Below are 25,134 nucleotides of genomic sequence, written 5' to 3'. Positions count from 1 at the left end.
GATCTACACAAAGACCTTTGTGGTTAGTTTTACATTTTATAGTGAGTCAGCAAGGAGAAACTCTTTGTATCAAGACTAAAAATATTTTTATCTTGTGAAAGTTGATTTATGTAGTATTCTACTATCAGGAGAAGAGTTATGATCGAGGAATCAGAATCTCTGGACAGCTTCTGTATCAACAACTCAGCTATGTGATCATGGGCAAGTTGACTAACATCATTGACTTTATATCTCACTGAAACACTTTACTTCTCCCCCAGATTTGTGGTTCATTGTGAATCAAAGCTCTGAAAAGATTGCAAATATATAAAGACCCATTCATCAATGTAAGATGCATTGCTCTTTTATGTAACTCCTTCCTTGCCTGAAATTTGGCTACAAACATATTCATCTCATTAGTCAAGTTTGCTTACTGATGGACTAATTTAAGAGGCAAGAAGAAGGAAGATTGTTAAAAATTGATCATTATCAAGCTGTACCAAAGACATTCATGGAACTATTAGCTCAGTTGTTTTGACAGTTAAAAGAGATTCATTTTCAATGGCCTTACTTCCCTATAAGCTTGGCAAATCCCCCAGATCAGTGAGTGTCAGCAGGAAATAGCTGAGGAACCTGTCTGTGCAAGCATCAAGCCATGAAGCAGGGCAGAGATACACTTTGTAGCTGAACAAAGGGGGGTTAGTATATCTTGCCAAAGATGCCTTTGGGTTCCTATTCAGATTTCCAGGTGCCAGGTTATTTTTCCTCTCATGTCAACATTAGAGTGTCGAATTTGACCTACATGTAGATTCTCTGGGACAGCAATAAAAATAGAGTAGTGAAAAGTACATTTTCTATGCAGAGAGAAAGATTAAACTTGTAGAGATGAATAAAAGATAGTATTTAATATTATTGACTATTTTTATATCTTATAGTTTGCGCTCCATTTTACAACCTTGTGATGCAAGAGCAAAGATGTGAAAATTAAGGAAACCAGGGGGCTGGAGTGTTAGCACAGCAGGTAGATCATTTGCCTTGCATGTGGCCGACCTGGGTTTGATTTCCAGCATCCCATATTGTTCCCAGAGCACCGCCAGGAGTAATTCCTGAGTGCAGAGCCAGGAGCAACCCCTGTGCATTGCTGGGTGTGACCCAAAAAGCAAAAAAAAAAAAAAAAAAAGAAAGAAAATTAAGGAAACCATTTCTTTGGTATCTTTACATTTGTCTTGGACTATGGATTCTTCTTAAATTTTCTGATAGGGTTAGAATGGTTTTGTGAGGTGGCACCATTATAACAATTTTTACCATTAATGTTCTGTTCTTAGACTGTTTTATAGGCCAACTAGTTTAAGCAGGTAAAATTAATGAGCCTAAAGTAGAATTTTTTCTTAGGCCTGTATTTAGAATGTTGTGAGCTATGACACTAATAATCTGATTGCTTGAGTAGTGAATCAAACTCTGGCTCGAGGTCATCTTATCAAGTTTATTTACAGAAAACCAAAGACTGTAGTTACAGACTGCTTCAATCACTACTCATGACTGGAAAAAACCCTGAAGCCTCTAAAACACTTCCAACCTTCCAAAGCAAAGATTGTCTCATGAGTTGGGGCTAGTAGTTCCTACTTTTCTCTGGTAAGACATGTCTCTTCTCTGTCATTTAGCACCACAGCACAATACTCTGCATTTGACCAGTTTCTTCCATGCGCAGCCGCTCTCTAGAATGTCTGACTGTCACTAATCCACTGATTAAACATTTTAGGACTGGCTTTGGCAAAACATGCCTGAAATTCCTTTGGAGTAATTAAAACCACCTTGTGTCAACACATAGACTGAGTTTCTTTGAGTGAGGCAGGGCTGGGCCTCACCTGCAGGCTTTTGGATATATTTTTTCTTTTTTTGAAATGGCTTTCCATCATTTCAATTGATTTTCACTGACTCATCCACACCCTTTCCTAGACCCTTTATGAAATATTGACTGATGTCAGAGATCTCATCTTACCTTGATTGTCTGAGCCAAGACACAGAACCAAAGGGGCTCTGAACTTACAGCCCAAGTGCACTGCAAAAGCCCTTTTCCCAGACCTGCAGGTTAAAGAGCTTGAAAGAAATTTCTTCTTATGAAATTTGATGTTTACTTGTGTGCCACGGCACTACTCTTTTAAGGGTTCAACTTGATTTTCAACTGAGAATTAATAACTAAAGGAAACCATTTCTTAAGGAGCTCAGTGACTATTTATCATATAGTATTCAGAAATCAGGTCTTTGCATACAGTAGACAGTTCGTGAATTAGCTTTTACCACAATGCAGCAGTTATTCTTATGTAAACAATGTGAGTATACTTATTTTAAAAATATTATAACTATTGTCCATAAATAGGAATAATTACTTAAAATTCCTCTCACTTGAGCTAAGAATCATTAAGATTTTGGAAGCCATCTTTTCATAGAATTATTTATGTACACAATAGAATGAATCATACTATGCATACCTTTTAGCATGAATATGGGTATTATAAATGTTTTGTGCTCCACCCCCAAATGAAATTAGTAATATTGCATGTATTTTTTCATACTGATATCATTGTAGAGCAACTCATAAGACATGATGATGAACTATTCAACTAATACTTGCAGGATATGTAAATAAGATGGGAGAATAAACACATAAAAATGAACTGATGAAAGTATAAAAATACTTCATGTCCTTTTTCCTTTAACACAGGTGCTAGAATCACCAGAGCCACCTGGTAGCACTCTGATTGGGGCATCTAGAGCTGGAAAGCAAACTCAGGGCATTGAAGATCTACCACTTGATACATATCCATGGCCCCCAATAGTTTAGGTTCTTTAACAATCTGGTACAATTTTCCTGATCTTAAAAATTATTTTGTGTACCTTTGACATCTTCCATTCGTTTTTAAACTTCAAGAAAGTAGAAGAACCTGGCTTCAACATGCTGAGTCTACAACTTTCAACTCCCTAGTAAAGAATATGGAACTAACTGCAGCCCTAACTGCTGAAAAATTATCAATTTATTCTCAAACTCAAGAGGAAAACCATTCACAATGTACCTCTGTCAAGCATGACAGCGTCTACACTCTCAGGATGAAGAGGCAAAGCAGATGATTGTTTTGAGGTGTTTCTGGCCAAGGGGGGAGATGCAACTCTGCTTCTTTCTAACCAGACCTCAAACTTTGGGCCACAGTTTTCACACTCATCAAGTGGGAATAAGATTTACAGTCCATGGAACTGTTATGATTAAAGAACAGCAGGCATTCAGGACAAAACTTCACAAGAAGACGTGAGCTTGAGGGGGACCCCGTGGTCATCAGGAAGGGGATAGAGCACACGCAGGCAAAGGTAGTGAAAAGCATCTGGAGCACAGAGACCCAGAATCTGGCCCTCAGGCTGGTTTGAAGAGCAGCTGAGGTTGATTCCGGCAATCAAAGGTTAGGCAGGAAACATTAAGGGTTAAATGAGAACATTGCGAACAGTTGAATTTTCAAAAAGGGTCAAAAAAGAGCAAGGGGAAAGTCATTTGACTTTTTGCCATATGCCCATGTGTAGATCCAGGCCAGCTCGCTGAGATTCTCAAAGGCAACCTGCTTGTCAGATAACAGGAAAACTTCAAAACCTGGCCTGCATAATGGGCTCACATCCAAGCTTCAAAGACGTATAGGAAAAATTTTGATTGGAAAATTTCCATCTCAAATTGTGCTGAGGAAGCTTAGGGACTGAGTAAGCATGCTGGCAGCAAAAGCATGCTATGACAATCAGATTGCTACTGCGCTTTTGTACTTTACCACAGCACACAGTGCTTTGCAGGTCTTGGGGGAGACCTTAGCAAGTTTTTTATTTCTAATAATGCAAAGGGGTCAGGGAATGCAAAGGATATTGTTCACAAATGGTATAATACCAACAATGTTCCCCTTTTGTGTTATAAAGTCTCATGAAGTGACCCAAAGATTCTGACTCCCAAAGCACAGCATTTCCATTTAATCCAGACTAATCCTATAGAACAGGAATAGGATTCTGTTAGAAGTCACTGAAGGAGATGGCAGAGTCATGAAGTATTCCTGGTTAATTCGTGAGCTCAGAATTCCAGGCTGTTTTCTCCTCCATTTTATCTTCTTTTGAATAAGCAAAGGATCAATTTCTAGAGGTATGTTCCTATGGGTCTGTGATGCTCTAATCAATATTCTCCCACTCTCTCCCAATGTCTTAATTTTTAGATAGATAAAATGAGAGGTGGAGTTTTGTGATACCGTCCATAGAGTCACTTAAGTTTGATGTTTTTAGTAATTGCTTTAACACTTACAGTCCTCAAAGGTAGAAATGGACTGTCCTACTAAACAGAACCAATTTCTACCAACTATCCACCTATCAGCAATTCATCAAGCCACCAATACAAAAACCCACCCAATCATCCATCCAACTATAAAGACTCAAATTTAAAGACAAAGGTTTGAACCACACCCGGTGATGCTCAGGGACCACTCTAGTGGAAAGATCAGGGGATCAGGTGATGCTAGCAACTGAACCTGGGGCTCCAACATGCAAAGGGTCTGTTCCTTTCAGTCATCCTGGACCCAGACTTTAAATTTTATCCATGAAACACTTAGTTCATGAACATGTATCATTTTAGTATTTCATAAAATGTTATTTAGTTGAAGTTATATTAGGAATAGCTCTTACTTTCTTCTTATAAATTTTAATGTTTAAAGTTTAAAAACTAATTTATTTTTACAATACTACAGACATGATTATATTATACTCGCAATGCTGCTACACCATTTCTATCACCAGAGTGCCAAAATCCCTTCACCGTTTTCCCAAAGGCCACTTGTTCCCCTTGTCCTTCCACAAATAGCCTCCTCAGCACCTAGGGGCAAGTTTTATTAACTATCTAGAAGTTGGTTTCCATTGGAGATTTTTTATTCCCTTGCTTTGTTTCTTCATACTCCACATGAGTGAGAGCATCCCGTGTTTCATCTTTATCCTTCTGACTCCCTTCACTTAGCATGACTTCTTCCAATTCCATCAATTCCAATTCCATCCAAGTTGTAGCAAACTGCAAATTTTTTTCACCTTTTCTCACAGTTGAGTAGTATTCCATTGTGTATGTACAGAACAATTTCTTGATCAACTCATCTGTTGTAGGGCACTTAGGTTATTTTCAGATCTTGACTATTATAAATAGTGCTGTAACAAACACAGGTGTGTGTGTGTGTATGTGTTCTTTAGGATAAATATTTTTGTGTTCTTGGGTAGGTTATGAAAAATATAAATAAAATTTAGCTAATAATTTAAGTAAAATAGCTCAGAGATTAGTATTCTCACTTTATTATCTCAAAGTAATATTTTATTTTTACAAAGGGATAAAATTCACCAGAGACTTTCATTTGACTCCCATCTGCAATCTCTGAAGATTGTGAAATGCAGACAGCAAGTATACTTTGAAAAGAGATTAAAAAAAATCACTCACTAACAATATAACCCCAGTGCTAATGTTGAAAGAGCTATTTATCACTTGCATCAGATCATGCTCCCTCTTTGGGTGAAAACTAAAGGTATCTGGAAGTCTTAAGTCAATGCAGTTACTCACATTTGCTCAGATTCCAACTGCTTTAAACTACACATAGTATTATCAAAAAAAAGGTAATGTAGCTTTCAGAAATGTCAAATCAGAGCCCCCCTGAGAGGCTCACTCATTAAAACTACCATACTTGTTGTTATATTGGGTCAATCATTCCTTAAAGTTACCTACTTGCCAGTTTGAGAGAAATTAACATTTCTAGGTCACCAGGTTCCATAAACGTATCTACAAATGATGCCCTGGAACCATGAAAGTCATTTTATTTAATGTAGTTGGGCAACTAAATCCCGGAGAGCAAGTTACTCACCCATGTATTTAATGGCAGAGGCTGAGAACTAAGCTTCCCTCCCCCTCAGCCCCACTCCTTCTTTCAGAATAGGTGAAAGTACCTGGGGCTTTTGGGAAGGACAGAAGAACAGTATCAAATTTAAGTTTAATAGCTATAGTTTTATGAATATTTTTTCCTGATCTTTGCTCCACTTAAATTTTTCTGTGATGATATTTAACACTAAAAAATCTGTGACAGTGTGAGGTAGAGGTAAAATATAGATAGAACAAAAGTGGGAAAGAGCTATAGCAATTCTTTGGCATAGCTTTTTATGAAGGCAATTTCTGATTTAGAAACTTAACTATGTGTATCATTTAACCTAACAATTTTGACTTTAGGAACCTGTATTAATAATTGGAGATGTGATTTAGAATCATGCAATAGGTTATTGCATAATTATAGCAAAATGTTAAAAATAACATGTCCAACATTGAAAGCATTGCTAAAATTATTGCTTAACTGTAGGATATCATAGAAAAAATGCTCACAATACTAAGTTTGGAACAAAAACCAACAATATATATCATTCCAGTATATATAATTCCAATATCCATTCATTAATTCACTCTATTTGTCTCTCTGTCTCTATGCCTCATCTTCCTCTCTGCCTATTTTTTTTTCTCTATATATATTCCACCCCCCCCCCACACACACACCCCAGAAGAAAATACATTCGAAATATTTTAATGCTTGTGTTTGGGTGCTAAAGGTTAATAAATATCTATATATCTTCATATTTTTAAATTGAATCACCATGAGCTACACTTAGAAAGCTTTCATGTTTGAGTCTCAGTCATACAATGATCGAAAACCCATCACTCCACAAGTATCCATTTTACACCCTCAATGTCCCCAGTATCCTTCTCCTTTCCACCATCTCACCCATCTCTGCATCTGGTAGATAGTTTCCCTTCACTCTCTACTTATGGGCATTATGATTTGCAATACAGATAATAAAATGCCATCATGTTTGGTCCTTTATCTACTTTCAGCACACATCTCCCATCCCGAGCCATCCCCGCAACCATCATTGACTTAGTGATCCCTTTTCTTTCCCAGCTGCCTTCTCCCCCAGCTCATGAGGCAGGCTTCCAACTATGTAGCAATCTTCCTGGCCCTATCTCTACTGTCTGTGAGTGTTAGTCTCACTTGATGATATTTTATATTCCACAAATGATTGCAGTCATTCTATGTCTGTCCCTCTCTTTCTGACTCACTTCACTTAGCATGATACTCTCAATGACCGTTCAATTATAAGCAAATTTCATGATTTCACCTCTCCTAAGAGCTGCATAATATACCATTGTGTAAATGTACCAAAGTTTCTTTAAACAGTTGTCTGTTTTTAGGCACTTGGGTTGTTTCTAGATTCTGGCTATTGTGAACAGTGCTGCAATGAACATACAGGTGCTGCTGTCATTTCTACTGTGCTTTTTGCACCCTCAGGATATATTCCCAGAAGTGGTATTGCTGGGAATACCACAATGGAAGCTCAATTTCTAGGTTTTTTTTTAAAAGAATTCCCTCATTGCTTTCCAAAAACAGGACAAGTTGGCATTCCCACCAACAATGAAAGAGAGTCCCTTTCTCCCCACATCCATGCCAGCACTGGTTGATTCTTGTTCTTTTTGAAGTGTGCCAGTCTCAGGGGTTTGAGATGATATCTCACTGTTGTTTTGATTTGTATTTCCCTGAACAGCTAAAGGTTAATATGGTTCCTTTTTTTCACTTTTCTTTATAGTAAACATTTTGTTTGTTTTGGGGACAAATCCAGCCATTCTCAGGGCTTACTCCTGGCTCTGCATTCAGGGATCACACCTGGTGGGCTTGGAGGATCATACAGAGGGATCAAACCCAGGCTGGACATGCGCATGACAAACACTCTATCTGCTGTACTTTGCCCCCTATTGTATAGATTTTTATCAGTGAGCACATTTCTTGTTCTTTCATTGCCTCTTCTTTTTTCTATGTAGCACTTAACAAGATTATTCATTCTCATGCTTATTTGTTTAATGTGTATTTCCTAGTAGAATATGAGTTTTATGAAACTTAAGTGAACATTTCTTAATTGTATATCTACTTTCTTTTAGAAACATGCCTGCTACACAGTAATATTTTTTAAATGAGTGTGTAGTAAAGTAAAAAATGAGTGTGTACTGAGAGTACAATTGGGAGGAGTATTAGAATCAGTGGGAATATCCCTTTCATGCCTCTACTCTCCAACTCTCACTTGCTCACTTCCTTGCTCACTTTTGCATACATAAGTGTCCCTTCTCCATAAGGAGAATTTTTTTTTCGCAATCATCTCTTCTTACCAGGACCCCAACTATAGATCCACTTTCTTTACTAAATTATCAGTGACCTTCCTTATAATATAGACTGCAGCTACACATTTGGAAGTGAGCATTTATGAAACTTCTCTTGGGGTCCAAACACTTTAGCCTAGAGGTGAGCAATCTCAATTTTGCAAGTAATTTCATGAGAAAATAATCACTGTCCACTGTAAAATCTTATCACGCCGAGGTTGTATGTTCACGGGCTCACTGGACGGCACTGTTTCACCGCCTGCGTTAGGTGCTCTTGAGCCACTGTGTGTGGCCTGGATCAGAACGGCTGTTGGCCAAGGGCAGACGGAAGAAAAAATGGGGGCCAGGCCAGTCTATATCAATAGTAGTTTATTCCAGTCCTCTTCACTCCTGTCTTTCTCTGCCTCCTTCTCTCCTGGGCCCCAGTCTTGGAAGCTCTCTCCTTCTGGCTCTGACTCTGGATCTCTGGAGCCCGAGCTCTCTCACTTCTGACCCCTTTTCCGAGCTTACGTCTCAGTTTATATAGCAGTCACATAAGGCGGTGACATAAAGGTGGGTTGAATACTGACGAATCAACAAAGAGAGGTAAGACCACTCCTCCAGGAGATTAACTCAAGGATAAAATCTCATCTACAGAGATTACTTCAGATTACTAGGAGATCCACCCAAGGGTGGGATCCCAACAAGGATGGGTGTGTTCTCCCTTCAGTTAGTAATCTACTTAAATAGTTGTAATAAATCTACTTCTAATATTTCTAGCAATGTCATTCTGTATGAGCACAGTAAGAGATATAAATTTAGTTTGGTTCTTCCTGAGAACATCTCACTATACATTTCGCAGTCCTCAGGCCAGGTTAATCTTCCTAGCTCCAGCAGGGTCCTAGTCTTGTCGTTACTTACTTTTGGATCATGACAGCATTTGTCCATGATCATGCCCTCAATTTATAGTTGAGTATCGTGGCTCTTTGGCCTGGCCCATTTCGATGCCAGCGTGGCTCACTGCTTGCCCTGGGTCCATTCAGTCCCTCGTCGGAACCCTGCTTTTGGGGTGCTAGGAACTAAGGGCAAATGAGTCAAGAAATCAGATGACCAGGAGTAAATATTATTCGGAGTCAATCAACTCCCAAGTTACAAAGCATAATATTAACTGTCTTCCTGTGTCCACACAGAAAGGACATTGCTTACAATACAAGTTCAGTGTTCTTAGATGGGTGTGACCTGACAAACCTAAGCTACCTGAGGAAGGACAAAAGAGTGTTATCCTACAGTCCACATGTTACAATGGCAAAATAGAGGAGTTGCAACATAGACTTAATTATCCATAAACCCTAATATTTATATACAGTCCTTTACTGGAAAAATTTACTGACTCCTGTTCTAGAACATACTTGTAGAATGGAGAAAATATCAAATGATTATCCCATTAGAAGGCTGTTTTTTAGGACAAAATGAGATACAAAGTTTATATATGATATAAGTAAAAGATTTATTGTAATAAACCAACATTAGTTTTGAAGAACATAGGTTTTTGAGTAATATATGCCTTTGAAGTCCCAGGATGGTACTGATTACTGATATTGAGAAGATTTCACAAATTCTCTGTGCTTCAGTTTCATCACCAATAAAAGAGAAATCGATTTCCTTACTTCCTTAGCAAATATATCTGTGCTATTTGCCAGGCACTGCACTAGGAGATGAATAAATGATGATCAATGAGATTATTTAAAAAATTTTTTTCTAATTCAACTTTAATTGTACACATTCTAATGGTAAAATTGTTAAGATCAAATGATACAGACATTCACACACTTGTACATGTTATCTATGTCATACATACACATACACATAAGACATGTAAATGTAGAGAGCACTTAGACCAAGTCCAGTAACTATAAATACTAAGTCCATGGTGGCTCTTCTTTATCATCATAATTATAGCAGCAACTTATTCTGCATGGGGGGAGGTTGGGTCACAACTGGCTGTGTTCAAGGTATACTCCTGATTCTGTGCTCAAGAATTATTTCTGGGAGGACATAGAGACCAAATGAGACCAAATAGGGTGATAGAACTTGAACCTGGATCAGCCACATGCAAAACCTTACCCACTGTATTATCATCTCTGGTCACTAGAACAGCTCTTTTAAAAGGCCTTTAAGCAGCTGAGTCACTGGGCAAAAAAATATGTTTTAAATTTCCTCTGAAAGATGGGCATATTTTCTCACAAATGATCTATACCAATCTCTAGTGTACAGGTGTGTTTCCTGCCTCTTCTGATTCACATGTTCTCAAATACCTTGTTTATGGTTACACTTATTTAAATAAGTATCCTGGGAAATGATTAAAAGAAATTTGTGCATATGATTTCACTCATGTGGTAGACAGAGAAATCAAATAAGTGAATAAACGAAATTAAACATAAGCAAAGTTTACATGGTAAGATCAGTTGGTAGTTAACAGAAGGGAAGAGGAGGAGGGAGGGAACTTAAGGGACAAAGGATCAATTGTATAAAAGGTAACAAAATTTTCATGGTGATTATAATATAGTACATATATTTTTTTTGATTATGAGTGTGAAAAACATAATTTCATATAATGTCACTAAGTCAAATACTTTCAGAAAATGAGACAAATTCTTGAATTAATATGGAAAAGGGAGAAATGTTTCAGAACAATTGTTAAGAATTTACAAGAATCAAAGGGCCGGAGAGATAGCTCAATGGGCAGAACACATTCATCACGTACAGGAAGCCTGGGTTCCATTTCTGCAACATATGGTCCCTGAGCACCACTGGGTGTAACTCCTTCCCATAACTTCCCCTCCCCCAAATCTGGAGAATTTGTACATTACTTCTCAAGTATCTACATTCACACTCAACCTTAAGGAAAACGAAGTCAGATGCCCTTAATTGCTTGGAATATATGATTTATGGGGGGACAAAATGACCCACAACCAGCAGACCCCTATTTAGAACTTAAACCTTGATTATTCAACAAACACTTCATTAAAATTAGAAAAAGAAGTTGAAAACAGATACAACATTTTATGGTTTTCCGCCTTAATTTTCTGGATTGCCATCCATTACTGGCCCCAAATGAGTGGAGTAAAAAACAAAACAAAACAAAAAGGCATCTTTTGCATTGTTTAATCCTCATGAAATAAATAGATGCTGGTTTTTCTGTTTGCTTGGGTTTTTTTTCTTTTTTGCTTTTTGGGTCATACCTGACAATGCACAGGGGCTACTCCTGGCTCTGCACTCAGGAATTACCCCTGGTGGTGCTCAGGGGACCATATGGGATGCTGGGAATCGAACCTGGGTTGGCAACGTGCAAGGCAAATGCCCTACCCGCTGTGCTATTGCTCCAGCCCCAGTAGATGCTAGTTTTTAGGGTAAATGCTACCTTATCAACTTCCAATTCTTTACAGGTATTAAGAGAGCTGAGGCAACATGTCCAAGGGTAAAGATTAGTAGTGCCAGAGATGGCTCTGTCTCTACTTGTGTCACCTGCTGATACAGAGTGGAAGGTTGCAAGAGTTGCTCTGGGTACTTCTGAGGAAGACAGGGGGTGATGTGCATAAAGAGATGAAAAGGTGCTGGAGAATTTACACATCATCATACCCCCAGCATGTCATCTGGCAGGAAGTATGATACCTAAATTTGGTTTGATGAATTTTCTTTCCTACTTCAAATAGTGGAAGAAAGTGAGGGCGTCCTGATTTTTGAAAGAACCAAATTCACATGGATTGCCAATGCCCTCCCATGCAGTTCCACAACAGCAGGGATGAAATTCTATTGTGCCTGTCAGATCCTGTCATTGAGAACTCAGCCTCACCCAGACTTGACTGGCACTTGCTCTTCCCTGTCGGTGCTGCAAGATGAGCAGTGCCCTGCTAACCAGATGGTTATTTGTTCCACCAGCCACCTTTGCTGCATCCCTGATTCACTTCAGCCCAGGACAGTCTCCAGCAATCACGCTGCAAGGCAGCTCCTGCCAACAACTTTGCCAAATGGCTCCTCTCAAAGTCATGGGCTGCTCAGACAGACTGGCTCCTCCATCTGCAGCAGCAATTGGCGAAGAGGTGCTTCCCTTTCTGGTTTGTGCCTCTTGGCTGCACCAGAACCTTCTTGCCAGAATGATGATCTGACCCATGAGTAGGTCCAGTCAGGCCTAGAGGTCTGGGGACATATAAAAGCTATGCTTATGTCCAGTGTCATCCCTGAGCATATTCTCAGAGCCTAGGAGAATAGCCTAGGAGACCTGGAGGATCACAAATATAGACAAAGCATCAGAAAAATTCAGAGCCAAAAAAGTATGCTCTAGAGCATATGCTTCTGCTTCCCCACCTTTAACCTCATTTCAGTAGATTAGGAAACTGAAGTCAGTATGTAAAAGTGATAATGAAGGTGGTGGTCTGGGAATACCACCAATAGCTTCTGGTGTGCAGTCCACAGGGATGCTTTCCAATTGAACCTCTCTCCATTTGCAAGTCCCTGGTAAAGACTGGATTATTTTATATCGATCCAAAAGAATATTTCTTTTTAACTCAGAAAACTCTTTTTTCCATGTCAAAGTCACGATCTTTATTTAAAACAGGTGTGTCCTTTGAGATAATCTGCACAGGGATTAGGATCTTGGAATTGAGATTTAGCCAAGTCTGGAAGTGATTTCTGCCCTGCCATTCACTCTTGGGCAACCTACAAATAATATTGCATTCTGCTCAACTTCCAAGGTGGGATTAAGAGAGTGTAAACCTATAGGTTGTAAGAATTAAATAAGAAGCATCATGCTGAATGAAGTCAGCCAGAAAGAAAGGGATGGACACAGAAAAAAATCTCTCTCATATGTTGGTATATAAAGAGATCTACTAAGGAAATAAGTGATCAAAGAAAAGAGAACCTGAGTCCTCTTTTATAGAATAACCCTACCACCAGACAGCTGAGTTGGATGGTAGGAGACTTGGACAATGGTAGTGGAAGTGGAAACCCCGGTGGAGGCTGTGATATGGGAATGTTTTACCCATGAGACTCTACTGGAAACTGTATTGTAATTGATGGCGCTTAAAATAAACTTTATTTTTAAGAATTAAAAGACAGAATTACTTTAAAGTCCAGAGAGACAATATCTCTGGCACACAGTTAGACCTCCACAATTGCCAGAAATCAACAATCAACATTCTTGGGGCAGAGGTGATAGTACAACGGGTAAGGCATTTGCCTTTCACAAAACCCACTTCGATTTGATCTCTGGCATCACATATGGTTCCCTTAAGCCTACCAGAAGTAAGCCCTGAGCATCACAGAGTGTGCTCCCCCAAAATAAACCAAACCCAAATAGAAAACAATCAACATTCTTCTATTTCTTTTGCATTTTTAGACACATTCAGTGATGCAAAGGGCTTACTTTTGGCTCTGTGTTGTGTTCAAGGATCACTCCTGGCAGAGTTCTGGGAACACCTCATGGTGCTGAGGATTGAATCCATATTGGTTCAAATAAGGCAAACACCCTACCAGCTGTGCTATCTCTCCATTTCCTCAACATTAGTCTTTACTTAGAGGGATCGGGGCACACTCAGATGTGCTGAGGGCATACTCCTGTCTCAATGCTCAGGCACTACTCCTGGTGGGTCTTGGGGACCATACATGGTACTGGGTTGAAACCCAGGTTGGACTCAGGCAAGGCAAATATCCTATATGCTGTACTTTATGCCTCCACAACATTATTCTCTTTTAAATCAGCTCCACAATGATTATGAAAAATGTGGTATGTTATGCATTGAGGCATAATCTCTGCCTGACATATCTTAAAATGTGCACAGCTCTGTAGATATTACATTAACTACTAACACACATTAGGAAATTTAAATTCAAGGGTTAAATGATGTCTCAAAGATTACTTAAAGGATAAACGGAGGACCAGAGATTCCTTATTGTCATTTTACTGAGAAGTGAGAATTAGTGTCATGATTTCAGAGATGATAAAATCAGGAGGAACAACTTGTGAAAGGAAGAATAGCTCCATAAACAAAAGTATAGGCATTATCTTATGTAATACAAGAATCTGGAAACGATTTTATATCCATCACAAGAGAGCTTCTAAAGGAACTATGTTATAATCATACCATTGGGGCATTCTGCAGTCATTACAAAGAACAAAACAGATGTAGGTATCCTGACATGGAAAGATGTTTCAAATACACCATTCAGAAAGAGAACAAAGCATAAGTTAAGCAAGCAGCAAAAAGTCTATGCAAATAATCCCTCCCCTATTAGCATATTTGCACATGTGTATTAAAATGTATGAAGATGCATGGAAAGGAAAGTTGGTTATGAGGAGGTTTACCTAACTATTGAGATGGCAACCCTGGGAGAGATGTGGGCAGATATGGAGAAGGAAGGTGATTCATGCTTGGCTTTATCTACTTCTATAATGCTCAAATCCTTTCATGTGAAAAGGCAATTTGTGCAGTATTTGCTTTATAAAGAAGAACACAAAGGCAGAGAAAAATGTGAATGACAACAATACAGCAGTTATGAATCAACAGAACTCCTAATTTGGGGGTTCCTTGCCCTAACTTGACTTGCACAAAGTTATGTGAGCATTATTATCTCACTGAATTTCTAGGAGAGTGTCCCTCTTTAAGTAAACAGCTCCAGGTTGGTGATCAGGGGGCCACATTTTGACTTTTAGACTGCCCAGGAGCACTCAGCATTTTCTTGCAGTATTTCTGATGGGGACTTTTTTCAGCTTTTCTTCTGTCTGCAACCTACACATCTGGTGATGGTCACAGAGCTGAGTCCTGCCCTTAAGTGAAGAGGTGACTGCCATTCTGTGACTGCTTCCGGTTCATTACTTCCTGCAGATTCATAGCAACAAACTAGCAAAGCATGCTGGAGCAGGTTCACCACATACACCTGGAATGCATCCCCACACACATCAGGCATTCTGCACCCTCAGTCTAACAGATCTCATTTTCCTCAGTAGAAAACTGCCTCCACTCTCGGATTCAATGTACTTTTTTGCTCCTGATCTAGATTCCTGCTCATTCTTTTAACTTGCATAAGCCTCTGGGTTTCCTTATTCTAAAACACAGAACTGAGTCTGACATAGGCAACAATGTCCCTCCTCCCACACACATAACCGTCCTTTCTATTCCCTAGGAGGCCCTTTTCTGCAATGAAATCAATTAATACCATTTAGTTTCCTGTGGACTTCACACAGCCAGCTCCTAGCCTCATCACTCCTCTTTTCAGAGTAAAATCTGAAGCCTAGGAATTTAAGATGCCCTAGATTATTTCTTTTTTCTTTTTGGGTCACACCCAGTGATGCACAGGGCTTACTCCTGGCCCTGCACTCAGGAATTACCCCTGGCAGTGCTCAGGGGACCATACAGGATGCTGGGATGAAACCCAGATCGGCTGCATGCAAGGCAAACAAATACCCTACCTGCTGTGCTATGGCTCCAGCCCCTGCCCTGTATTATTTAAGGTAACATTCCTAGAGGTCTTGTTAAAAAGCATCCAGGCTTCCAGTGGAAGAGTTAATGTCCTAACTCGTCTATTATGTCGGAGCTGATGTTCAGCTCAGTTCTAAAGTTCTGCAAAGGAGAGAGAAAGAATGAAAGTGGTGAGGTTGGCAAGCTTGGTGAATGTAAATTCTTATTAGCGGGGGGCTGAGAGGAGCCAGCTTGGAGAGCTACTCTGGTCAAAATGAGGCCTTTGGACACCTCCACTAGTATGCAAGGGACACCTTCTATAACAGACCTGCCTCTCTCCCCTTTCTTCTCAAGCAGCTGTATGAATGTCCACCATCTGGAGAATGGGGGCCAGATGGTCTAGGGCGGGGGCTTTAGAAACCTTTTCCATTCATTCCTTTTTTGCTTGAAAAATTGTTCCACAATGCTGGTTATGTGTGTATATAAAACAGGTATAGAAATCAAATGCATACTGATAATAAATCACAAAAAATTATGTTAAAAAACACACCTTCAAAAATTTTTTTGCAATGCCCACATTCCATATGCAACCCCATCCAAGGTGGTGATCCACAGTTTAAGAAGTTGTGTCCTAGGAAGCCATCTCAGCTCAGTCTGGAATCTGCATAGCTAGTGAAAGCTGGCATGAGGGATTTGGCACACACTAGTAAAACCTGTTAGGCATTTGCCTTGCATGCGACTGACCTGTGTTCGATCCCTGGCATCCCATATGGTTCCCCAGCACCATCAGGAGTAGTTCCTGAGTGCAAAGCCAGGAGTAATCCCTAAGCATCACAGAGTGTGACCCAAAAAAGACCAAAAAAAGGAAAACCTGGTTATTTTTTGCATTAACTGTTCAAGTTAATCTAAGCGATAGCATAGCAGGTAGGGCATTTTCCTTGCACGCAGCCGACCGACCCGGGTTCGATTCCTCCGCTCCTCTTGGAGAGCCCAGCAAGCTACCGAGAGTATCCCATCCTCACGGCAGAGCCTGGCAAGCTCCGTGTCATATTCAATATGCCAAAAACAATAAAGAGTCTCACAATGGAGATATTACTGGTGCCCGCTTGAGCAAATCGATGAACAGTGGGAGGATGGTGACAGTGACAGTTCAAGTTCAAAAGTATTTTTACTTCTTATTACAAAACAATCTATAAGGAATAAGTCAGATGAGGCAGCTGGCTTTGGTGGGGCATTCAGTCTCCCTCCCTGTGGGAGAAGGGAGGACGGAGCCCTGTGTTTGCCCATGCTGGGAGACAGGACAGGGGAATGGAACAACACTGAAGATCCTCATAAGGATGGATACAGGGGGAGAATACCACCACATGTCAAGCTCACCAAACTGGCAGCCAGTGGCAGAGGTGGCCAAGTAGGTCAGCCAGGGTCCAATACGTTTAGATCCCGGACAGGGTCCATTCTGGTTCTATAACTTAAAGTCTGTATCCCTACACAAATTTCTTTGCTCCCCCCCCCCATCTTGAAATGTATTATTCTCAAAAAATTAATGAGGCCAATGCAATTATGCTCGCCAGTTGTTGATGACTACTGAATAAACCTGTGAGAAATAAATACCTCAAAGATCTGCAATAGAGACAACCCTCAAAAAAGCCTTCATTCTCTTCCCTGAGCTAAATTGGACCCTTAGTTTCGTCATTAATGCATATGCCAGAGTCTAGGAATGCCAGTCTGCAGCTGTGCTCTTTTCATTGAGCATTACCAATATTTTGACAGGGCTGGCCTAATATTATTCACCCCAGGTTCACTGGTATGGTTCTGGCTAGTCCTCATAAAGGGCTGGGGATTGCCCCTGGGGACCTGGTTGCTAATAATGAATACTTGCTAGTGATTTTCAATGCACTCTGGTTATTATGTTTAGTAGCAGAACATTTCCCATCCCCAGAAAGGTCATTTACAATAGTATAAGGCAGCTTCTTCCCACCTTCCATTTCAGTTTTTTTCTTCTGAGAATAGCAAAGAACTCAAACATTCATCCATATGCATTGGAAATACTATTCTGAACTGGCATTTGCATACAAATACCAAAGCAACTTAAGGAACTGCTGGCAGTTCTCCATCATAAGACACCGCCTCCTTTTATTTTTCCATTGCTTTCCCAGCACTTTTGAAAGAAAAAAAAACAATTTCATGCACTTCTTTCATTTTATTTGTCATAGCTTCCATCTTTCTTGAGCATGTACATGTGTGTTGGTACATGTGATGTGTATGGTATATGGGCTTGGGGAGAAAGACCATTGCTTGCTCAGTTTTATTCTTGTGCCCTTATTTTTAAGCCTGTAACATTTCAAAGATCTAGGTTTTAAGACTGTTTAAACTCAACTCCCCCAAGAATGGTCTCTTCTATCTTAGCACCACGCTGAGAATTGGCCATATAGCATTATTTGGAATCATGTCCTGGTGTGGAATATTATGCTGAAATCAGTGTGAGGTATTTTTGCTAAAATTTCTTTATGCAAAACTATGATCAGTTTCTTTGTTACTTTCACCTATTAGCTCAAATTCTGCCCTAGAGTCCTCTTCTCCAGCTATTCATATGGTTTTTAAAACCTTGGATATTCTAGTGACATTCAAATTTATACATTAAGTCCAGGTTCTCCTTCTGAACTTCAACCTCAGCAATTGAACTGCTCATTTGAGTCATACCATGAGACCAGATAGATATCTGACAGGTCATTCAGACTAAGGTTTCTAAAGTCTCCTCAACTTCACTGAAACTTCATCATAGAGCCATTCTCCTGGTAAAACTCTGGGAGTCTTCACTGACCCCACCCATATGCCTCCATAGCTAACATGCCAAGTAAGCCCTCACCTTTTCCTAGAGCATATCTCAAAACCATCTAAATGTCTTCAACTCTATGACTTCCATCATCCTCACATACAGCCATGATCTCTCTTCACATCTCCAGTCTTTACCAGCTCTCAGGCCCCACCCTAATTAGCAAACAGACTTAAGAGTTTCAAAAGAAAAAATAAAAATCTGAAGCTATTTTTCCCTGATCAAAATCCTTTAATGGATTTCGATTCATTTTTGGGTCAAGTCCAAACTCCTTATGATCAACAAGGCTCAATGTGATCTGACCCCTGAATAACTTCCCAAACCCTTTCTCCCTTTTTTCTAATATTTTATTATGAACATTTTCAGATACCAAAGCAGGTAAAGAAATGGATGTGGGGGCCAGAACAATAGCATAGTGAATAGGGCATTTGCAGACTCGGTTTGATCCCTGGCATCCCATATTGTCCCCCAAGTACCGCCAAGGGTAATTCCTGAGCGCAGTGCCAGGAAAACCCCTGAGCATCATTGGTGTGACTCAAAAAAAAAAAAAGCAAAAGAAAAAGATAAAGAAAAAAGAAATGGATTCGACTATTCACAGACTAACCTAACCTGCTAGCTTTGACCATTTACATTTTGTACTTCCTTTGTCATACATCTAGCCAGTTAGCAATAACTTTATGGTAGCATCAATCTTTCTTCTTTGGGGTCAGTTGCAGAGGACACCACAGGTTCCAGTCTTATTTTCATCCAGTCTTATTGCCCATCTCTCGGCTCTAAGTCAGGGCTCTGTGTTTATATATCCGAGCCATTGTACTTACAGTCTCTTCTACCTGAAATAACTTCAGTTCTTGTTAATTCCTAACTCTTGTTAACTTCTAAGGTTGTCCCTGAAGTCCCAGTATAAATTACCTTGCCTTAAAAAAGGTCTCAAGATACTGTGTGCTTTTCTTGAACACCACTTAATCACAACTGGTGACTATATATTTATTTGCAGAAGTGTTTGCCAAATGTCTACCTCCTCTACTAGCTTGAAAGTTCTCTAAGAACAGATATTATGTGTGTATTGAAAAGATTCAGCCACTTCTGCAAAAAGTCAACTGAAATCTGTTGAAGGAGAATGAAAGGGGGAGTGAATTAATAATTGGAAGGAGGCACATGGTCTCAGTAAATTTGTTCTTCCTTGATAAGTGCAAATAGTGTGGGGTCTTTTAAAAACCTCTGAGAGAAAGACCTTATTTTGCCAGAATATAAACACAATGCATCAAGGCATATTACTGACTGCAAATTATGACTAGTGGTGGAGTCAAGAAGAGAAACTATGGTGGGTAACCTGTCCTGTTCTTCAATAGCCCTCAACCTACTCAGTAGCACCCCAAATCAACACAAACTCTAAGGAAAAACAGTATGCTGGCTATATAAAGTAACAAACAATTGCCTTTGTGTCTTTAAGGGCAGTGCTAACATGTCTTTATCTTGTATTTCTTTGCTGTAATTCATCTTTCTAATGGCATAAGTTCTATTGTCATTCCCATTTCACAATGAAGGAAACTTAGAACAGATATCTTAAAGTTAATTAAGTTTTAAATTAAATAAAATTAAAATACAGGTGTCTTAAAATTATGTACATAAGAAGCCATCACTAACAATACTATAAATCACAGGACCTCAATTCATTCAGAAAAAAAGTTAAGAAATAAGTTTGCGAACTTTCCTTTCCAATTAGATTGCCTTTCCTATAAACTCTACCTCGAATAGAATAGTCTATTCTGTCTGTGGTTCCATTTGAGGATAAGATTTGTCTACAAAACTCCAACTGCTCTAATGGAGAGCAGATTTTAGTTGGTTTGAACAAGAAGAAAAAGAAGGGGAATAAAAAGAAGTCTACCTATATATCAGAGATTTTTAAAAATGATTTTTTAGGAGTAGGAAATCCAAAGTTTTCTATCTGAAAAATTAGTAAGAATCACTTTTGACTTTATCTTGTCTTCATCCCATTCAATTATTAACACACTTCAAAATTACCTCAGAGAGATACACAGTTTACAAGCAAGTGTAAAACAACAGTGCTTTTCTCAGAACCAAGGCTAGCTTCTTTCTCCTTCCTTCCTTCCTTCCTTCCTTCCTTCCTTCCTTCCTTCCTTCCTTCCTTCCTCCCTCTCTCCCTCCCTCCCTGCCTTCCTACTTGCTTTTCTTTCCTTCCTTCCTTCCTTCCTTCCTTCCTTCCTTCCTTCCTTCCTTCTTTCTTTCTTTCTTTCTTTCTTTCTTTCTTTCTTGGGGGGTCACACCCAATAGTGCTTGGGGCTTACTCCTGGCTCTACACTCAGGGATCAATCCTAGCAGGGCTTGGGGGAATTATGAAGTCCTAGAGATTGAACCTGTATTGGCTGTGTGCAAGGCAAGCACCCTACTCACTGCACTACTATTGCTCTGGCCCAGCTAACTTTTAAGGAAAATGTGGTAGTGGAAAATTTCCTAGGGGAAGAGTATGGACTCTGACTTAAATTTGAAAACTACTTTCCCCCAGTCTATATGACCTTGCCAAATTAGTAACACATCTGGGCCTCAGTTGTTCAGCTTCCTTATTTGAAAAGAGAAATAGAGTAGAATTTAGGAATATTGAATTGCTACTTATGAAAGCTCAATAAGGTGTTTGGGATGTTGAAGATACCCAAAGCTATTAACTCTTTAGAAGGAGGAAATATAGGAAAAGGTAAGAAGAGAAAAGTCATAGGAAATGTCTTTAATAAATACAGATCAGGCATGACAGAGGGAGAGAGAGAGGGAGGAAGGAAGAAAGGGAGGAAGAGAGAGAGACAGAGAGCTGAGGGAGGGAGGGAGGGAGAGAGAGAGGGAGGGAGGGAAGAAGGGAGGAAGGGAGAGAGAGAGGGAGGGAGGGAGAGAGAGTGAAAGAGAGAAAGAGAAAGGGAGAGAGAGCATGCTTAGGTAAAGTGTCCTTTAGCATTTGCATTGCTCTTAGCTGTAGGAACTTGCCTGCAGCTACCACTTACAATGTAAATTGAGCTCAGAGTCCTTCACACTAACTACACAGCAAAACCTTTCAGCTTTAAATAGAATACTGCAGTGTGGAATGATCTAAGCAAAGGGAAAAAATTCAGAGAGAGATGTGAAGGAGATTTAGGAGGGAAAAAACCTGATTCATCTGGGAAGAAAGGAGGAAAATGCAGAAATTTCAAAGGAAACAAAAGGAAGTGTACAGAGAAGCAAAGAGCTAATTCTCTGGAAACTGGGTTTAAGTTCATAGAGAGGAGGAAAAGTTTGGGGGGAAAATCCCCAATGAAGATCAAAGAAGATTTGGATCTGGAGGTTTTTCAGAGGTATCAGCATTTCCTAAGATGAAGAAATCTTGAAGCTTATGGTGAAATTAGATTTCTTTAACAGAGTGGGGAAGTGTGTGTGTGTGTGTGTGTGTGTGTGTGTGTGTGTGTGTGTGTGTAGGGAGAGAGAGAGAAAGAGAGAGAGACTGAGACAGAGAAAGAAGATATTCAGAATGATTTCTGAAAGCTCTGTTATAAAATCACATTTTCATGAACTCATTTTATTTGGAATTATTATTTACAAAAAAATGCCATAAAAAAGAAATACAGATTAGGTAGTATCTGTCTCTGTAAGTAGTAAGAAATGCTGTTGTCTTTAACTCATTTCTTCCTTCCACAGATGACACTCCTATATCCGTGGCCTCAACCTGCCTATCTTCTTACCTCAGTAAGTTTCCTGTGCCTAAACTTGGAGGTAGAAGAAAAGAAGAAAATATGAAGAATAGCTTTCTTTTGTTATAAACAGAAATAAATGTGCCTAGTCCCCATCACCAAGTTAAAAGAACCTAGACCAACTTCCATCTTGCACAACATGCCCTAATACATTGCTATTCACATTCTACCTGGTAACTGAGACAAAGCATTTGGACTGAGGAACATCTTAAATCCACATCGTTATCATATGAAAAAGAAAAGCAGTGATTGGCAATGTGGCATACTTGGCATAAAGATGGAACAGACTGAACATATTTTTTGTTTGGGGGTCATATCTAGTGGTGCTCAGGAGTAAGTCCTGGCTCTGTGCTCAGGGATCAGTGGCAGAGCTGGGGGTACCATATGGGATGCTGGGGACTGAACCCAGGCGAGTCAGGTGCAAGGCAAGTGCCCTACTTATTATGCTATCACTCCAGCCCCACAGACTGAGCATCTTAAACGCCATCTCTGAGCTCCTGGAGGCTCAAGCTCAGGCAACTCCATTTGATCTGTGAAGTACCAGGGGCACACCAGGCTAGATGCCCTTGGATAAAAATCATGGTGAGACAATCCAGTTTACATTGCGTTCAGCGTGCTTGCAATCTAAAAATTCCAGGGATGTTTGGAGAAGATGCCACCCATTCCCCCTCCCTAAACTATATGTCATTTCTTCCTCCTGTGCTGGGGCTTTGGGGGCTTTTTTCCACTCTCCTACCCCCTTCCACTTCTCTAGGCATCTTAATTTTATTAAAGGTTATAGAACATTTAGTAACCAAGAATCAGAACAAGAAGCTTATATGAACGCACGTCGCAGCATTCTCCCCAATTACTTTTTGCACATTTTTCTCAGCTGGATATTACCAGGTGATAATCAAAAGAGCGGCAAGGATAAAGGCTTACAGCTCCAAGATTAATGCAATCACTCCCTCCCTGCCATCTCCCACCCCCATGCAAAAGTTTTGGTATGGGGGGCACCACAATACCATATCCAAAAGACAGGAGAAAATTCCACCTGCTGACTTTCCTCCTTGTGTGTGCAGGGGACTCAAGCTAATGTTAGAACCAGAGGGGGTGGAGGAAGGGGGGGGGAGAGAGAGAGAGAGAGAGAGAGAGAGAGAGAGAGAGAGAGAGAGAGAGAGAGAGAAATGCACCTCTTGGCAGAGCTCAGCCTACAGGAACCCTCTTGCTTTCTGCTGGCTGTTGATTCAGCAGAAACTACTGCTGCAGAATTCATAATGGTTGAATTTTAAAGGCCCCACCGAGATCGCGTTGCTCGCCCCACGTGTCAGACTCCTTCGCTCGCCGCCCTAACAGTTTCCCCAGCCACCTTTTTATTTCTTGCTAATGCACTTCCAAAGGGAAAGGGGCTTGCCCTGGTGAGGAGGGCCCTTGGGGGTTCTGATTGTCTGAGCAGGTAACCCGGCCCGAGAGATGAACCGATGAACCGGCAGGAAATGAAACCGTGCCCTCGCTGCAGCCGCCACCGCTGGGAGACAGACACAGCATCATTCCACTCCGGGAGGCAAGGACCCACGGGCCCTGCTGGGTGCTGGGCCCCGTCCTCCTCATCTCCCCGCGGTGTCCCGGCAAGCCTCTCGGGGGAGGGGTCGCCTGCCTCGTGGGGGTCATTTCTTTTTCCAGCCTGGAGCCCCACCCTTCCCAGCCTAATCCCCGAGGGCCGTTTCCCCGCCCGTGGACGCCGGGTCCACCTGCTGCTGATGGCCGGGCTCGGCCCGGCAGAGCTCGGGTGGCCGTGAGGGTGCCGGGGGAGGGGAGGGAAATGGGGGCCGCCCCTGCGAGCCGAGCCCCCGGCCCAGCCCCGCGCCCCGCGGCCGCCCGCCCCGGAGCGGCCCTGGGCAACTCGCGCGGGGGGCCCCCGGCGGCGGAATGCGGCGAGGCTGGCGTTACCTTCGGTCGCATAGCTGTGGTCGCGCAGGAAACTGTTGTTGATTTTGCGGGTATCAATGTCCTCCTCCATTGACAGCAGGCTTACTTGCGTGGGAACCAGAAGCCGGCAGACTAGTATCCATGATCCCTCCCCGCAGCCAGTCTCACGGGAGAGGGGGGCAGGGGAGCCAGTGGGACTGCACCATGGTCCGAGCCTGGGGAGGAGACGGGGAGGCGGAGAGAGAAAAATACAAAATAAACCCCCCCGGCACGGGAGCTGTCACCTGCTGGGCGAGGGAGGCTGCTGGCGGCGGCGGCTCGTGCGCGGCGCGCTCGCTCCCCGGCTGCCCGCGAGGATGCCGCGCCGCGCCCCGAGGGGTCTGCCCGCCCGCCCGCGGGGCTCGGGGCGATGCCCAACAGGTCCCGCTCGCCGGCAGCCGCTGCCCGGGGCCCACCGGCTCCCTCCGCGCCCCCCTCCTGGCAGAGCGGGCAGCCGCGACAAAATGGTGCCTTTCTGGACCCGGAGCTCCAGAGGCGAGCTGGCAGCGGGAGGATTCCGGCAGGGCTGGCCCGGAGGAGGGAGTCGAGCCCTCGGGAGGGCGGCTGGCGCGGGCGGGGGCGAGGGCAGCGGGCGGGGAGCTGGGCAGGGCGCCGCTGCCGGCGCCAGCGCACTCACCCTCACTGCCACACGGGCGCACTCGCGGCGGCGGCGGCTTGGGGCTGTTGCTGCTGCTACTGCTGCCGCTGCCGCTGGTGCTGCTGCTGTTGCTGCCGCCGCCGCCGCCGCCGCCGCTGCCGCTGCCGCCGCTGCTGCAGGAGGCTGAAGGCGGCTGGTGCATTAAAGGCGAGGCTCCTCCCAACCGCGTCAGCAACCCCGGGACTCTTCCCGGCAGCGGTGGTGGCCGAGGCCGCGGCTGCGGCTGCTCCGTGCTGCAGTGGGGCGCACGCACGCGGCAGCCCCAAGGCACCTGGGCTGCCGGCAGCTCGCCGCAAGTTCACTCGAGAAGCGTCGACGTGCTCTTG

At 41.9% G+C, this 25,134-nt stretch overlaps 1 protein-coding gene across 3 annotated transcripts in view; it reads right to left on the bottom strand.

Moving 5' to 3' along the window:
- PPP2R2B (protein phosphatase 2 regulatory subunit Bbeta) overlaps nt 1-25,134 on the bottom strand; it is a 487,952-nt gene that overhangs the window by 284,313 nt on the left and 178,505 nt on the right. The window contains exons 1-2 of one of the 3 annotated variants that reach the window (XM_056124488.1): nt 24,788-24,826; nt 24,133-24,326 (exon numbers count right to left, since the gene is read on the bottom strand). The exons of 1 other annotated variant lie outside the window; for it this stretch is intronic. In XM_056124488.1, the coding sequence (XP_055980463.1) occupies nt 24,133-24,202 (70 nt within the window). In that variant the 5' untranslated portion in view covers nt 24,203-24,326; nt 24,788-24,826. Of the gene's footprint in view, nt 1-24,132; nt 24,327-24,787; nt 24,827-25,134 lie in introns of those variants that run through there. One more of the 3 variants, XM_056124486.1, reaches the window with a different exon arrangement.

This window comes from Sorex fumeus, unplaced genomic scaffold (genome assembly GCF_029834395.1).
Source record: "Sorex fumeus unplaced genomic scaffold, SorFum_2.1 ptg000051l, whole genome shotgun sequence".
NCBI classification, from domain to species: domain Eukaryota; kingdom Metazoa; phylum Chordata; class Mammalia; order Eulipotyphla; family Soricidae; genus Sorex; species Sorex fumeus.
Note: the sequence above shows the minus strand (reverse complement) of the source record. Positions and strands in the feature narration are given on the sequence as shown.